Source organism: Sphaeramia orbicularis, chromosome 18, assembly GCF_902148855.1.
Source record: "Sphaeramia orbicularis chromosome 18, fSphaOr1.1, whole genome shotgun sequence".
Taxonomy (NCBI): domain Eukaryota; kingdom Metazoa; phylum Chordata; class Actinopteri; order Kurtiformes; family Apogonidae; genus Sphaeramia; species Sphaeramia orbicularis.
The window spans coordinates 20,460,284-20,477,787 of record NC_043974.1 but is presented as its reverse complement, the minus strand read 5'-3'; the positions used below and the strand labels follow the sequence as shown (position 1 = coordinate 20,477,787).

General features: G+C 39.4%; 1 protein-coding gene across 8 annotated transcripts in view; it reads left to right on the top strand.

Moving 5' to 3' along the window:
* The window catches only part of nrxn2b (neurexin 2b), a 759,383-nt gene that overhangs the window by 406,765 nt on the left and 335,114 nt on the right, over nucleotides 1-17,504 (top strand). For all 8 annotated transcript variants that reach the window (XM_030161797.1, XM_030161795.1, XM_030161798.1 and 5 more), the window contains one exon: nucleotides 16,366-16,539. In XM_030161797.1, the coding sequence (XP_030017657.1) occupies nucleotides 16,366-16,539 (174 nt within the window). The remainder of the gene's footprint in view (nucleotides 1-16,365; nucleotides 16,540-17,504) is intronic.

Sequence of the window (17,504 nt, the reverse complement as noted above, 5' to 3'; positions counted from 1 at the left end):
TTTTCATTAGCTGGCTTCATCCTCTGTAATTAGTTTCAAGTGGTCTACATTATATTTAGTGTTAAATGTAGTGCTATACTGTAGAACTAAATTATTAGTCCTCTTACCATTCAGTACAAAGGTGATATTTATTGTGTGCTTCCCTCTCTTATATTTAAATCTCTTAGGGGTGCTGGCCTGGCTTTTTAATAGGTTTTTTGTCACCTTACCATTACATACACAATATGTGCTGTCTGCTTCCTTTCATATCTCCAGTGCTTACGATTCAGAGTACTAGGAATATCAATGATGCACTCACTCATAAATGGTACCTATGAAATGGGTATGTCCAACTTTCAGCCCTCTTGAGTACACCAACACGTACTACATTATTCCTTCCATCTATTCAATCTCAGCCCTGGTAAGAAAAGACAGAAAACATGATCTATTCATCCTTTGACAATATACGTACATTGATGCATCCTGTGGGTTTTGCTGTCTTACCATTACGTTGCACTGGGAGGAAATGGGATTACCATAAAGTCTGATCTATTCTGTTATATAAGGAGAATACATTTCTCTTCTTTCTCCCTGTGCTACTTATTATCTCCATCCTCCAAAACGTCATGTCTTTGTGAGTCGCCTTTAATATCAGCATCTCTAAGGCGGCTGAAACAGGAGCATGGTGCAGCTCTATTAAGTGAAGGGCAAGACAGAGATGTAATTGCATTAAACATGTTCATTGACCAGTAGTGAAAATTAAAATCTTTTCCACTTCTACCTCAAGCACAAAAATAATTTGGCTCTTGAGGTGAAGTATGGGCATTACTGTGCTCTACCACGCAGATTATATACAGTCAGAAATATAGAATGTAGAACCTTTAAGGCCCTCAATCACCTCAATGGATGTGAAATATGTTTGCCAAGTGGGATCAAGTTTAGCTCAAAGCTGAAACTGTTGTTGAGGTATTTCAAGCTGTAGTCTTTTTAACGATCACATAACCACTTCAGCAGACAAGTGGTCAAGGGATTCTCTTTCAATAATGAATAAAATTTTGTTTGCGTGATGGCCCCAAAATTTTATTCTATTTCTTCTACTGAGAAAATAAATCTTTCTTCTCCCTTAACCCTTAAAGACCCAGCGCTACTTTTATGTCAGTTCCCAAATTAGATGTTCTCGCTATTTAACCTTTTTTAAGTGATTTATCACCATTTATTTATAAAACTAGAGAAGCACTCTGAGAGCACAGACCTCCGCCAAGGTAGATCAGTGCCCCCCCCCCCGATCACCACCAAATTTTAATCATTTGTTCTTTGTGCCAGTGTCAACATTTCCTGAAATTTTCATCCAAATCCGTCCATAACTTTTTGAGTTATCTTGCACATGGACAGACAGGCAAACCAACGCCGGCAAAATCATAACCTCCTTGGCCGAGGTAATTATCCTCTGTATTTTGTATTTTAACAGTATAAATAAGACATTTTTCTGTATTTAATTCACTGATCATGTAGATGTTCATAAAAGATCAGATTAAAGTTGAGGGTTATTAATCAAAAACAGAGAAAACTGCAGAAAAAGTGATTTTTTTCAGTAAAATACATCATTAACTGAACATGAACCCAAGTATCTTTATCTACTCTCATTGATCCAACTCCATGGGTTTTACTGGTGAATCAGTAATGTAGAAAATGACAGTGTTACCACGTTCACTACGGAGCCTCTGAACATCCAAATGGTTCATATCTGATGGCTATGAAAAGATGACAAACTGCATTTTACACCAGTTATTTACAAGTACTGATAGAATTAGTGGATCAACAGGTATTAAACAGTTTAGATCAGTAGATGGTTTTGGTCAGTGATAGATGGTTGGTTCATTATGGGTTAAAAAATTGTACATTGGGGGCATGACATTTCATTTATATTTTATGTAAAGTAAAATATTAAAAACCTGCCATTTAAAACTGCTAATTGTTGAAAGTTAATGATAACAATACAGAAAAACTGTCCTGACTTTTGACTCATTTGATTGTGCATCTGTGAGTTTTATCCTGAAAGGTTCTCTGGTTCTTTTTTTTTTTTGGGATATAACATAAGCTGTACTCTTTAGAGGGATTCATCATGATGAAAAACTGCTGAAGTTGCAGAAGCTAAATAAAATCTTGGAAATATGGTAATTAGATCTCTAATGTCAAGAAAATTAGACACGAATCAAATGATAATATAGGACAATCCTTGAATTTCACAGTCTTGGAAACTTGTTAAAATATAGCTCTGGAAAAAACTAAGGGACCACTGCAAAATGAACACTTTCTCTGATTTTACCATTTATAGGTATGTGTTGGAGTACCAACAAAATTTCTACCAAATTCCAAATAAAAATATTGTTATTCAGAGCATGTATTTTCAGAACACAATGCATGGTCAAAATAACAAAAAAGATGCAGTGTTTTCAGACCTCAAATAATGCAAAGAATACCAGGTCATATTCATTTCTGAAAACACAATACTAATGTTGCAACTTGGGAAAAGTTCAGACATCAATATTTAGTGGAATATCCCTGATTTTCAGTGCCAGCTTTCATTTGTCTTTGCTCTGCACCATTGCTGTTGGATGACTTTATGCAGCTCCTGGCAGAGAAATTCAAGAAGCTCAGTAATGTTCCATGGCTTGTGATCATCCATGTTCCCCCAGAAGTTTTCAAAGTGGGTTCAGGTCTGGAGATTGGGCTGGCCATGACAGGGTCTTCATCTGGTGGTCCGTCATCCACACCTTTATTGACCTAGCTAGGCCAGGAGCATTGTCCTGATAGAAAAAACAGTCCTCAGAGCTTGGGAACATTGTCAGAGCAGAAGTCCAGTAGTTTTCAATAGTTATTTTTGGATTCCAATTACTTTTGCAGTACTAATAGCACTGTTTTTGCCTAATGCAAGAAGATAGTGATGGCCACAGTAGTGGTTTTTATACTTCTTCTTAAATAAGACATGGACCAGGTGTTTATTCAGTAGAATAAGGTGTGCTTGTGTTGGAATTCAACAGACACAGGAATGGAATGGCTGTCATACATGCAGACATGCTGTTGTCAGAGGAAATTGCAGTTGTCTCAGATTTTTTTTCCAGAGCTGTACAGTGGTAAATCAGCATAGGTTGTGAACCAGGTGTGGAAATGAGGTTAAAATGTGGTTGCAGGGAATAATCAAGTGAGAAACATCATTCTGCTTGTTCATGCCTGTATCCAGGATGTAATAAAACATGCAAACTATTCTATTTTGTATTTAATAACACTTCAGCCTGCACCTGGTATAGCATTGTAAATGACAGAAAGGGAGAAGGCAATGCAATGAAGATCTGCCACGCAGCGGCTGAACCAATTTGCATAATAATAACTAAACAAGTCACATGCTGCACAACTGCATTAGTGCCTCAGTGGTAGATAATGTCAGTATAAATGGCTCAAGTCACTTACATGACAACAAGGGTTGGAAGCTTCAGGTGCGTAATAGCAGTGGATGCATCTCTAAGATTCATCTACTCTGGCCAATTAATTTTTCATAATCTGTATTACCATCAGCACAGTGGGCAATGTTGATAACTGTTATCACTGTCACATTAACTTTTTTAAATCAATAACACACATTCCAACTTACTTGTTTTAATTAGTGAGCGTCTTATCATGGTTATCTCATATTCCTTTAGTGCTATAAAAAAGGTGCAAACCAATTATTAACTGTGCTTGGGTGTCATTGTCGGGTAGAAAAACTTGTTGCAAAACAGCAGGTGTTTTTACAAAGTCATTCTACTGGCGTTTGTTCTTTAATTACTTGTGAAGTTAACTGATTTAAAGATGGAAATCATCCTAATTCTTCAGAGTCTTCCAAAACTCCTGCAAAGCTTCACCTTGCCATTTCTTTTTTGTTTGTTTTGTTTCCTTTTTATTCATTTCCCTCCCATGTCCTTCTCTACCCCCTCTATTTTTCTGCTCAGTGTCAGTGCTCTCTCAATAAATGATGGGCTAGGTAGCTTGAGTGCTGCAATTGAGCGGTGTGTTTTAGCTTTTTTTCTCTCTTTCTAGCCTGTCTTACATTACAATTTACTATGGCATTACTCAGAGCTCTGACCATTTTCCAACCCGCTCTCTGCTTTCTCCTGCCTCATCGCTCCCTTTCTTTCGAACTTCTCCAGAGGTGGAGTCAAAATAGAGACAGTACTTTTTCTTTGTGTGAGAGTTGAAGGTATGTGTAGAGTTTATACTCTATATGCTTTTGTTGCTAGACCCTGTGTCCAGATACAAGCGGTCGAAATGAGTTTCCTCCGTAGGATGGCTGGGCGTACCCTGAGGGATAGGGTGAGGAGCTCAGTCACCAGGGAGGAGCTCAGAGTAGAGCCGCTGCTCCTTCACATTGAGAGGGGCCAGCTGAGGTGGCTCAGGCACCTGTTTCGGATGCCTCCTGGACGCCTCCCTGGGGAGGTGTTCCGGGCATGTCTCACCAGGAGGAGACCTCATGGAAGACCTAGGACACGTTGGAGAGACTATGTCTTTCGGCTGGCCTGGGAACGCCTCAAGGTCCCCCCGGAAGAGCTGGAGGAGGTGTCTGGGGAGAGGAAAGTCTGGGCATCCCTGCTTAGACTGTTACCCCCACGACCTGGCCCTGGATGAAGCAGGAGATAATGGATGGATGGATGGATGCTTTTGTTGCAACTTTTCAGTGGGCTTATCTAAAATGGCCAGTCCTATACGATTGGCATTTAAAGTTTCGCAGTAAATACAGGATAATCACAATTACTGCCGACAAGTCCACATTAATCACATTTGGGTAGATAAATAGTTAGTTGTGGTTTCCAAAAAATGTTTCTACTTGTGGAATTTGCACATTTGGGATGGACCATTTGGGGATATTTTAAAGGTTTAAAGGTGCCCTGCCACACAAAACTGTTTTTGCTTGTATTTTTTAAAATATGTTAGGTTCATAGGTGTTTGTGTTTTTGTAAATGAACCCCAACCTCCTCTGTCTGATATTGCCACTGAAAAGAATATGCAGAGAAATCAGGTCAATGAGAAAAGATGGTCATGTGATGTGTTAATACCTGAGCTCATTACTGTTCATGAGCTCAGCCGGGTGAGACCACGCCCACAGAATTCGTCTTGCTTAGTGACACTTTTCGTATATAGCAAGCTGGGGCACCACAAAGGCAGGGGTAAACATGATAAATTTATCTGGCCTGGCATTCCCAGGGGGCTCATAGAGCAGTGGAGGGGGTCCAGTGGATACAGGTTAAAAGTTGTGAAAATTCTGTGGAAGGTCCGCTGTACAGGAGAGGCACAGAAGCCAGGAGTCAGACATTCAAAGCATGTTAAGTTTCACTTTCGGTTCCACCAGTTCCTCCACTTGTTGCACACTGTAAAGGATGCTGAAAAGCCAGGCTCTCATTGACTAGCTGTTAGCCAGTCAGAGTCAAGCAGATTAGCATGTTGAATATTCATGAGAACCAGCGCAAATCGAGCTGAGTCTTCTAGCAGGCTTTATATACCACATCAGAATGGCTTGAAACTTGGTAACCAAGGCAGTTTTTCCACAAAGAATGTTAAGAGTTCATGGTAGAACTTCAGACATTACCTCAAAAGTAATGAAATACGTGTGGCAGGCACCTTTAAATACCATTAGAAGATGTATTTGTAAAATATACAGGATGGGGAAGCAAAATCTACAATATTTTGAGGCAGGGATTGAAAGACAGTGTATGACCAATTAGTTTATTGAAAGTCATTTAATTTATTTGCCACAAGAAAATTGACATAATACAAAATGTTTTTATTCTATGTGTCCTCCTTCTTTCTCAATAAGTGCCTTCACACGCTTCCTGAAACTTGCACAATTGTTCCTCAAATATTCGGGTGACAACTTCTCCCATTCTTCTTTAATAGTATCTTCCAGACTTTCTCGTAATAGTTTTGCTCATAGTCATTCTCTTATTTACATTATAAACAGTCTTTATGGACACTCCAACTATTTTTGAAATCTCCTTTGGTGTGACGAGTGCATTCAGCAAATCACACACTCTTTGACGTTTGCTTTCCTGATTACTCATATGGGCAAAAGTTTCTGAAAAGGTATGGATAATAGTGTTAGGTATGATTATGACATCAATATATGTTTGGTTTCAAAACAATTGACGTAGTGCCTGCTGAGAAAAAACAACTAAATGTTCATTGTAAATTTTGCTTCCCCACCCTGTACAAAAATGTGGAAGCTTAATGATATATTCACTTTGCCATTTACAAAAAATATAAGGTGTGTGGTCATCATACTTCTTTTTTTCTTAGGAATTTTGGCATGTTGCATCCATAGATTTACATTAAATTGGAAAAAAAAAAAAAAACTGCAGCTGTGAGAGTCGTACAAGACATAGGGGAAATGGCAAACTTGATAAGTTTTAAACAAATTGCTTTGATTCTAACAGGCATGTAAGGAAAAGCAAAAACAAACTAGAAACAACTAAACAACAGACTTCATCAAATGCTGTTTCTTGCATACTGAAGAGCAGATAAGCGGTTGCCAATTAAACCCACTGCTCTTTTTGTTGGCAGATGGGCCAGGAAACAAAGCTTTGTTTTGACAAACCGTCAAACAAAATGCAAAAGGCCTCTTTTGAGATAGGAGAAAGTCATTCTCAAAAATAAAGTAATGATTCCTTTAGACGCATGTTTCAAAATATTTTGTCCTCGTACAAAAATAATTTGTAACATAAGGGGAGTAATAGAGAACAATACTAAATAAAATCATTTCACAATGAGCAATGTTAAAAAAAATGATTGCTGCAACATCCTGCTGTTCAAATGGTCCTTGTATTGACATGCATCAGTTTTATGAAATCACACAAAAGAAAGGTAGTTTCAGATAAATGTATTAACACAGAACTCATTTTTGGGCATGAAATAGTCTCTACTTGCATATGCTGTAGAGCCATAGAGTAGACCCAGATTGTAGTGAAATCCTATTGCAAATTGGACACTGCATATAGGATTTAGCTGCATGACATTGGTACACTGTCTGATTCACAGACAGAATCCTTAAACTGAAATTAAACTGATTTAGATATAATATGTAAACCAGAATTTCTTTGAGCCCACAGCTGCTAATTCAGCTCCAGTCGACCACACATAAAAGGTACCACCTCATACATTATTCAGTAGTGCAGGTCTTTGTACATTCATTTGTACCAGGTGCAATAAAATGGACCAATAGCACCCGTAGATAAGAACCATAAATAACTGACCTGTAGACCAGGTAGCATTTAGTCCAAACTCAAGACAAGCAAAGAGAGAACAGTAGGAAGAGAAAGACAAGTCGAGGACATTGGCAAAGCAACAAGCGTACACAGTAAATGAAAGGGCAGGGAAATGAAGACAAATACAGGGAGAATGGAGAGTAAAAGATAGTGACTCAACAAAGTGAGAAAAACTGAGGTGCAGCCGAGGCTAAACGGAAAGACACTGAATATGGAGTGACATTTCATAGAGAGAGAATGGAAGCATGAAAGTGTGTAATGATGCCTGTCTGTGTAACTATACAATCTTTCAGGGTGTCACAAGCGAACACTGGCACTCACATCTCTCAAGGACGCATGTACCAACTGATTTTGTTGGATTTTTGACAAGCTCTGAGTAGCAAACAGCAATATATATAGTATAAATGCAGAATTCCTCTATAATGAGTAGGTCTATATCCCTACAGACAATTTATGGGTTAGCAGCAGTCGTATAATGATATACCAGGCTTTACCATAAATTATCATAGGGCAGCTAAAAGGCATTAGAGATGCAGTAAAACTCTAGATGTTGTTGACTGAATGTACAGCTGTGTAGAAAGAACAATTAAATTGATACAGGCCGACAAATCTCAAACAGCGCTGTTTAATGAGTAGATAAACACGCAGAGGTTAACATGGCAGTGCTAGTTTTTAAATGCCAGTGACTTTGTGTTGAAAATAAATGCTGGTTATATATATATATATATATATATATATATATATATATATATATATGCTTAGCGCCATTAAAAATGCACTGTCCATATGTCATGTAATTTCTGGAAAATGATTTTCTCAGGTGCCTGTTTTGTATATGTTGCTCACAAGATAAGTAACACAGTTAACAGGCGTATTTATTTCATTCCCGACGTGCAACATCAGCGTTTGGACTAATCCCTTAATGTCGGATATTGAGTCAAATCTCTTGTATAGATTCACGCTTTACTGGTAACTTCAGGTGTGGTCAATAGCCAATATAAAGGCAGCAAAGAAAACGGCTAAATGTTTTTGACAGCTCCAAATGCCACGACTTACGATACAACAAAGAGAACGTGCCATTGGCGTGTTACGAACAGGTCTGAGCCGTGGTGAAGTCTCTCGCCGTCTGCGCTGACATTACAGTACAATCTGAGTGAGTCTGAGTGCCAGATCAGTGCCGGATCGGATCCCTCAGGACAGTTCCATGTGTCGTCGCTGCACTGCTTGTTTGGAATCCAGAGGTGGACACACCCGATATTGAATGATGACACTTTCAATTTCTGAGTACCTATATTCAGTGACTGAATAAATGTGTTAAGTTGATCACAATTTGTCCACAATTCATTCGCTAATGACCAGTGCTTCCCTCTTTAATATGAAGGTAACCCCAAACCAAATAATTTAATATATCTCCAAATATACATATTATTCTGACCCGTGCATTTTTAATGGCACTAAGTATATGTTGTGGTCACGAAATTACTTACGGTCCTCAAACTTTTTCTGCAGTTTATTAATTTCCATGGAGGAGTAAGTTTTTTTAGCGAACAAGCAATAAAATCTGTGCTCACCTGCTGCTATGCAATATCTAGTAAGAGTCTCTGTAGTCAAACTGTAGAAGCTTAACACATTGCTGCTGTTGCAAATGTGTGATTATTGCATTATGTCAGGCAGCTGCAGGTATCCTATTATGAGTCTGACTAGATTGCTTGTGTCTCAAAGAACAATAATGAGCTCACTGCCCATAAAACAAGGAATAGAACAGTACTTTTTCTGCCAAAATACGCTTAAAAAACATAATTGGGACTTGTCTTGTAATAATTTCCACTCATTATGTTTCAATCCAGAACGGTACTTACTGCATGACAAACAAATGAACACAAATAGCATTAGTAACTTGATGCTTCTATTCAACGTCTTGGAAAGAGGCAAAAAAAAACAAAATAGAGGGACTTCAAAATAATTTGTGCCACCTGTGGTTACAATACAACTGAGAAAGACAGCCAGCGCCCACCTGTTATTGAAAACTTGTCTCTACAGTATCAAATAATTACAGCTTTAGCCGCCTTCAGTCATATTTTTTTCACATAACTCAGAACATCTTTTGCTATATCATTTGTTTACAGATACACAAACACATATGCAAAACACAAAACAGCATAATTACACAACTTATAATTTAGCATAGGCAATTAACGAGCAAGCAGCGTCAACATTTATTCTTTACACCAATCGTCTTATTGTGGTGTCTTCTCAGATCGGAGCGCCTCTGTAATTAGCAATCACAAATTCCCTCCATCCTCCTGCTGGCTGCCATTGTCCCAGCACTGCCTGTAACACACACCACCGCCGCCTAAAAGGCATTCATTTGCACAGCCCATAGCATGTTATGTGAGCACGCAAGTGTGTGTTTGCGTCTCTCATCAGCAATCATTCAATCTTTGTCAATTAGAGCCAGCATGAGAGCAAAGCAACACAAGCAACAGAGAGAAGAGAGAGTGAGGACTCGAGAGGGAGGCAGAGATTCTTAATAGAGCGTTTAATGAAAGTTAATGGTCGGCTTTGTGTTCACTAGGGATTTGGCAAGTGGGAGCTGAGTATTGTTTAGATATGAGAGGAGGCATTGTGCAGTCATGGCTATTATTATCAAACTTCTCTTAATGATGAATATAAATAATGTATTTCACAGTATTGCTAGATTTGCTCAGACATTGCAGTACCATCACTTCACATGGGAGCCAATTACAGGCAAGGATGAAATAAAGGTCTTGTCCTGAGCTGACAAGGTGTACTGACCGACTGAAATGAATAGCGTAACGCTGCTATTGGTTTTAAGAAGAAAAAAAAAAAATTGTATAAAGTTAACTTTTCAACAGTAGAAAAATCCCAAACTCCATTTTTGTTTGCAGCGCGTCAGACATTAAACACTTTTTGGTGGTTATTTGGGTGTCATGGGTTTTATACCTATGAAATTGGCTCCCTTGCAGATAACTCAGAGACAATAAAAACCGTGACACTGGAGCTACAAGGTTCTCTATTGTCTGATATTGGAAAGTTATTGGACAAAATGTGAATAATACAGACAAGGGACTTAAACATTTCATCTCAAAGTAAACTTTTAAGATTTTAAAGAAAGTTGATGTATATTTTCAGTCAAAGCTGCTTAAATCAACTACCAAGCTCAGTATGGTTGTCAAAAGTTCTAAGATCATCTCTCTGAGGACTCACAGATCCCATTTTCAGATGTGCAAAACTGGATATCTGTGATTTTAACACCACTGCAGACAAATGAAATGCCAGCACAGGGATCTATATTTCACAGTAAAAACTCTGAAAAGCCTGATATGTTTGGTTTAGATGTTAAGTCAGTGTGCTCTCCCTGAGTGCAATGTCGAAGCCCCTCAACGGTGCCATATCATAGCCTCCCAATTCCTCCCACCAGCCCCTGAGAGATCATTACGGTAACCATATAGTTGTGGAGGTGGCGGTCTCTGGTGATGCCTTGGAGGCTGTAATTGGTCCCGACTTGTGTCGCTCTGAGCTCTTGGGCAGCACAGGCATTCATCACAGCTGAGACAGCTAAGCTAGACCAGGACACAGTTTGTGGCTGGGAGGAAAGTGGTTACTCATCGTTCTTAGCTAGCCACTGTAAAAATAGCCTCAAAAACTGGAGGCTAAAACATATAGATCAAAATACAGTATATAAATAGAATAAACACCCCGTCAGTGTAAAACTCAGCTGATACGGTCATTGTTGATGACCTAAAGAGAATAGAAACGTGCATATATGTATAATATGAGTCAGTATTTCATATCAATAGTTTCCAGATATTTTTTTTTTGTCTTCCAACTTGAAGGACCCTGTAAATTATTTGTCCCTACCCCCTGGTACAACCTATAGGAGTTTCTCTTCTATTCCCACCTCTATAAGTGGAGGAAGATGATGATGAAGTGTTAGAAGTCACTGTTACGTTTCAGTTTGTTTCCGTTTGCATGGGTTCAAAACAATACTTTGGCTCAAGTAGAGATAAGAGTCATTCCTTTTCTGAACCGCTTAATCACGGGGAGGGTCATAAGGATGTTGGAGCCTATCCCAGCTACCATCAGGTGAAGGGGGGGTAGACCCTGAACACATCACCAGTTCATCAAAGGGGTGACAGTGTTAACTAGTGCACCACATGACACCCTAAAGCTACATACTCCAGGAGAACAGAGAATTTTCCTCCTGCTCCCATGGAAGATGATGTCATTTTATTTGCAGCCCTGGTTTTGGAGTTCTTGACACACCATCGGGGCAGAACTTTCTCCTCATTTGGTGTGCAAGAACTATTGCTCAATTGGTCAGGTATTGAAAGTGGGCGTGGTTAATGCAGAAAAGCATTTGGCACTCCAGTTTCTCATGAATTATGAACTGTCCCAGCCAGAGCGAGCATTGTTCTAGTTCTTGTCACCTTGAGAAGACGAATAAATTTCTCTCTTCCCTCAGAGTATGTAGCAGCTCTTAGGATCATATTTGCACTAAAACTGCAGCAGCACTTTATGAAATATTTGAGGGCATTATGACTTTCACAATTCCTAAGGTCTCCAAGTTTTTTTTGTTTTGTTTTGTTTTTACTGGGACTGCTACCTGGAGATGTAGTAGAGAAAGAAGACAAATACCGCTTTAAAATTCTTATAATTGCTTCCAAAAAGGCCATTACAAGGAACTGGCTCAAACCTGAGGCACCCTGTGAGGATCAGTGGCTATAGCTATAATAGAGGAAATCTACTCTATGGAAAGATTGACTTATTACCTACAGATTTAATCACTACTGTCTGTCATTTCAATGTTTTGTATTCAACCAGTGACCCCTAGTTTCTATGTTGTATTGTCTGCTGATAAAACAAATAAAAATAAAGTACACAAAAAAACCCAAAAAAAACCCCAAAACTGTAGCAGCACTATATTTCACAATCACGTCCTGCAAATATACATGTAGCAAAGGTTGTGAGGGACCAAGCAAAAAGACACAAGGATTAAAAAATTAAAATTCAGTATTCTAATTAAGCAAAATAAGGCACCAAATAATAAAAAATTCAAACAATTCAAACAGAACAGAATAGCCTAGGGGAAATAAATTAGGTCAATTAAACAATAATACCACTAAGGAAAGCTGACCTTACAAAACACGACATAACAACTGACACAATAGGGAGGTATATACACATGTAGGCTAGTCTAAGACAGAAACACAGGAGAATACATATAAACACCTAAATCTACAAATATTCCCTAAACCAAATAAATAGGAAAGGCGCTTTACAAATAAAGCGATTTTTTTTTTTTTTTTTCTTTAAGCATAACTCAGTACAAACTGAACATTTTCTACTTTATTTCTGAAAGAAAAAAAGTTGTCCCCTCCCCGGGTCCTCTCATGGTCAGCTTTTCTTCCTGATTTAAAAGGCGTATTCTCCCCACCATCGGGTCTTTTAGGAGGCTTTAGGAGAACAGAACAATATATGAGTATTATTTGCTCCAGACAGAACTAAAAGGCATGCATTCAAATTAGAAAGCAAACTGTCAAAATAAACGAAATCTGAATTCAAGAGATGTGTAATGTGATTATTCCGTCACAATTTCAGTGATCAATCCTACTATATAATGCACGTCGTCCGATCGATGTTGCCGCACCGGAGGGCGTTTGTACGGATTTTCCTCAGCCTTCACAAGCCCGATCGCTGCCAAACTCGCCAAATTAATAGAAACATTACCTGACTATCTACTAGGCACAATTTTATGTCCGTATTCAAATGTGAGGTATTCTGGGCGATTTTAGCCTCTCATGCTATTGTACAATGGCACCACGTGTACAATGCCGCTGTTGCACCACAGGAGGGCGTTTTAGCCTCTCATGCTATCGTACAATGGCACCACGGGTACAATGCCGCTAGTACATTTAATTAAGATATTGTCAACCTGTGGGATTAAACTGTAAACAAACCACAGTCTCACACCTTAAAATGCTTGATAACACAGCTCAAACTCCTGTCTATGTGGGTTTTGTCAATACAAGCTACTACTCCATTTTGTCACTTACATCTTAAAAATGACATGGTATTCAATCAGTGCATATGTAATTATGGGCTGTATATGCACCGTTTCTACAATGTGGCATTGTCTAGTAGATGCATGATTCAAGGGCAACAGAGTGATAAAAGGTCTTATTATTTCCCTTGTATTGCAGCATAAAGAATGAACTAAACCGACTTCATTTTTCACTTAAGTAAATGGAATAGAAAAGTTCAGTAATATGAATAAAACACCTCACCATTAAGCCCATATAGCCAGGCAGTATGTCACATTTTCACATGCTATGTAAGGATTTCAGATATATCACATGCACAACATGTGTCAGACAGGCAGAAATGTACGCTATAGAAGAAACTATGAATAGTCCGACTGATGAAGAATGAGAAAACTTTACCAAAGAAATCTGAAATGTAAATTAGAAGTATTTCAAGTCCTAACCGAGCACAATGAGAGCCCAGTTCTCTGAGTGGGTGTGTGTATGTGTGCTGCATACTTATTCATCTTCTGTAGTCGTTACTCCAGCGAAAGATAAACAAAACTTGCATGACTAATTTTTACAGTACATCTGGCACAGGCCTCCCTCCTCTCTTGTCTTCTCTGGTTATGCAGTCTGCCAGTGGGATCTCAAACCTACTTCTGACTTCTTCAGGAAATGCGCTGTTTGCTCTTTTAAGATTAACTACATACCAATAATTTCATATTTGCTAAATGGTTATTTGAGCTGTGATTTCAGGACATCAGTCAGTCCGACAACTAATGAATTCATTGTATTGATTATAATGCCCAGCAGCCCCAGCTGGGAAATATGAAGTGTCAAGTGCTCATTAATTCTGGAGAGAACTTGGCAAACATCATTGACTCATTCCATTACAGAAAGTCCACATATAATTGACCTTGTGGCTCATTGCTTCTCAGAGTGTGAAGTTGAAAGTATTTTTTTTTGTGTCTGATATATATATATATATATATATATATATATATATATATATATATATATATTCTTTTTTTTTTTTTTTTCCCACTTTTGTTATGGTTCTATCTGTGCAGCAGGATCTGAACCTCTGTGTGAAAGGTTTTGCTGGATTTTCATTTTCTGCCTACTTAAAGATGAAGCATAAAGTAGGAGTTTGATGAGAAATGCCTGAAGCATTTCAACCCGTGTTTATTCATATGCACTTACATCAAAGGCCTCTTTGTGTTTTTCATAATTTCACTTGGCAATTTTGCACAACTCTACAGAACAGAAGGTTGAGGGAGGAAGAGAGAAAATAATTGGGCTTAAAAGTGGATGGATTTGTCCTTTTTATGTTTTAATGTAAAGAGACTTCACTTGTACTTGAATGCTGAGATAGTCCATAATTCAGCTTTGTCGTCTCATTGAAGATTTGCAAAATTTTTATATTTTATGAGAAAATATTGCTGTCGTGTTCCCCCAGTGGGCTACAGGGTATAGTTTCACTGAAGCATCAAATGTCACTCTCAGTGGTGCAGGCTGGATGCTGTACCATCTATCCACGTCAACTGCAAGCTGCTACTTTAATTCATGTAATCGCCTCTGTAATGACAAGCATTTTGTCAGGGGACGTCTCTCAGGAGCATAGCTCCCAACATTCACACTGCCTGCCTTTAAAATGTCAATCCTCTCTCTCTTGGTGACGCCAGTGTTTACTGTCTGCTACCTGCATCTGGAATGTTTCCCAGACGATCAGCTACACTCCAATGCACAGTCTTATTCAGGTGTAACCAGTGTATGCAACAAATGGGTTAGAAACCTGCTCATTTGGCTTTTATTAACAACCCTTAGTAGACATTTTACATCAAGCAGGTGATTTAGAATAAAACAAAACTAGAAGGGACAGTACAGTGTACTGTTTACATTAGCAGAACACAGACATGCTCCTTTTGTGACCAGCTACTTTTGAAAAATAGAAGCCATACATTGAATTACATAATTGACATTTGTTTTATACAACAATGGTAAGCACTAAAGGATCAGATAAAGCTGATGAGCAAATTTAGCCACAAAGGTTAACTTTAGACTTGGGGCAAAGACTCTTTGCCCCAAGTGGAGGAGTTTAAGTATCTTGGGGTCTTGTTCACGAGTGAGGGAAGGATGGAGCGTGAGATTGACAGATGGATCGGTGCAGCATCTGCAGTGATGCAGTCACTGTACCGGTCGGTTGTGGTGAAGAAGGAGCTGAGCCGAGAGGCGAAGCTCTCGATTTACCGGTCAATCTACGTTCCTACCCTCACCTATGGTCATGAGCTTTGGGTCATGACCGAAAGGACAAGATCCTGGATACAAGCGGTCAAAATGAGTTTCCTCCGCAGGGTGGCTGGGCGCACCCTTAGGGATAGGGTGAGGAGTTCAGTCACCAGGGAGGAGCTCGGAGTAGAACCGCTGCTCCTCCGCGTCGAAAGGGGCCAGCTGAGGTGGCTCGGGCATCTGTTTCAGATGCCTCCTGGACGCCTCCCTGGGGAGGTGTTCTGGGCATGTCCCACCGGGAGGAGACCTCGGGGAAGACCCAGGACACGTTGGAGAGACTATGTCTCTCGGCTGGCCTGGGAACGCCTCGGGGTCCCCCCAGAAGAGCTGGAGGAGGTGTCTGGGGAGAGGGAAGTCTGGGCATCCCTGCTTAGACTGTTACCCCCGCGACCCGGCCCCAGATAAGCGGAAGAAAATGGATGGATGGATGGAAGGTTAACTTTAATCAAAAACTGCATTCTATACAAGACTGGTTAATTAACCACTTTCTTGGCTAAAGTTTTTGTCATTGTCTTATGAGACCAAGTGTTAAATTATCCAAATTGAATACTGAGCATAGATATTCAGATGTTTTGTTTTTTTCTTCAGTTGTCCACCTGATGGACCACATACCATGTACAAGGCTGAGTTTTTAGCATAGCATTCTAGTTTCAAGTCTATCCCAGTCCCATTGCTGTATATTTTCCCCTACCTGTCAAAAACAATATCTTTTGGAAAAAAAAAAAGTTCTCATGTATTTATTTCATGTTTGTGCTTTGCAGGGGAGCTGTACATCGGTGGTGTGACCAAGAGCATGTACAGCAATCTGCCCAAGCTGATTGCATCCCGGGACGGGTACCAGGGCTGTCTGGCCTCCGTTGACCTGAATGGGAGACTGCCCGACCTGATCGCAGATGCCCTCCACAGGGTGGGCCAGGTGGAACGAGGCTGCGATGGTGAGTAGTTTTTTCTTCTACTTCTTATATTAATTGAGGAATGTGTTTTTGAATTCAAACTAAAAGGTAAATAAACAACACCTCTCTTCAGGTTCATCAAGGGAAATCGAATGACATTGCTTTCAAGTGCTTTCTTAGCTTCCAGTGTATCATGTGATCATGGTATTAAATACACCATACTGTCTCACTCTACTTCTTACAAATGACTAAAATTAAAATAATCATTATTCTCAATACTGTTTATCTATTTAATAAACAATTTGATAAGATGATACTTTGATTGAAATATCGTTTTTTGGGATTGATTTCTAACAATAAATTGGATGTTTTTATCCATGATGTGGATAAACCCACACATGCATAGATCTTTCAGTGTCAAAATACCATTAGAGTAACTGTATTTCTGTGACTGTTGTTCCCTGATTTACGCTGTAAACCAGCTCTGGTGAGACTTTACCGTTGAAACCTGCTGCACGTCCTCTGTATATTCCCTCTATTGTCTCATAAAACCTGCATGAGGGAGGTATCTCTCCCTCTCCTCTAATGTTATTGTCAGTGTAGCTAATCTCAGTGACACCAACCTCTCATTGGCTTTTGTATCATCAGTCTGGCCTTTCTTGTGTTTTTACCTCTGCTGTATGTGTCTCAGACTATGTGGCTCCATGTAGTTAATCCTGAATATAGAAGTGGACTTTGGCCATAGCATTTTCTCTTCAACACACAATACCCCCACCCCCCTCACGCCCCCACGTCTCAATGGCGCACTGAGCATCACAGAGCAAAGACTTGATTTCCCTTAGGGCCGCACTGGCCAGCTCGATGCAACACTGATCCAGCTCCCTCCCTTGATCTCTAATGCTGCTACTTCTGCCAGCCAGCCTTATTACCTGCCTACAGTTATACACCACAATTACTTTGCTCTAAACACAGTTTAAAACTGCATTAAGCTATCATCATGCTAATAT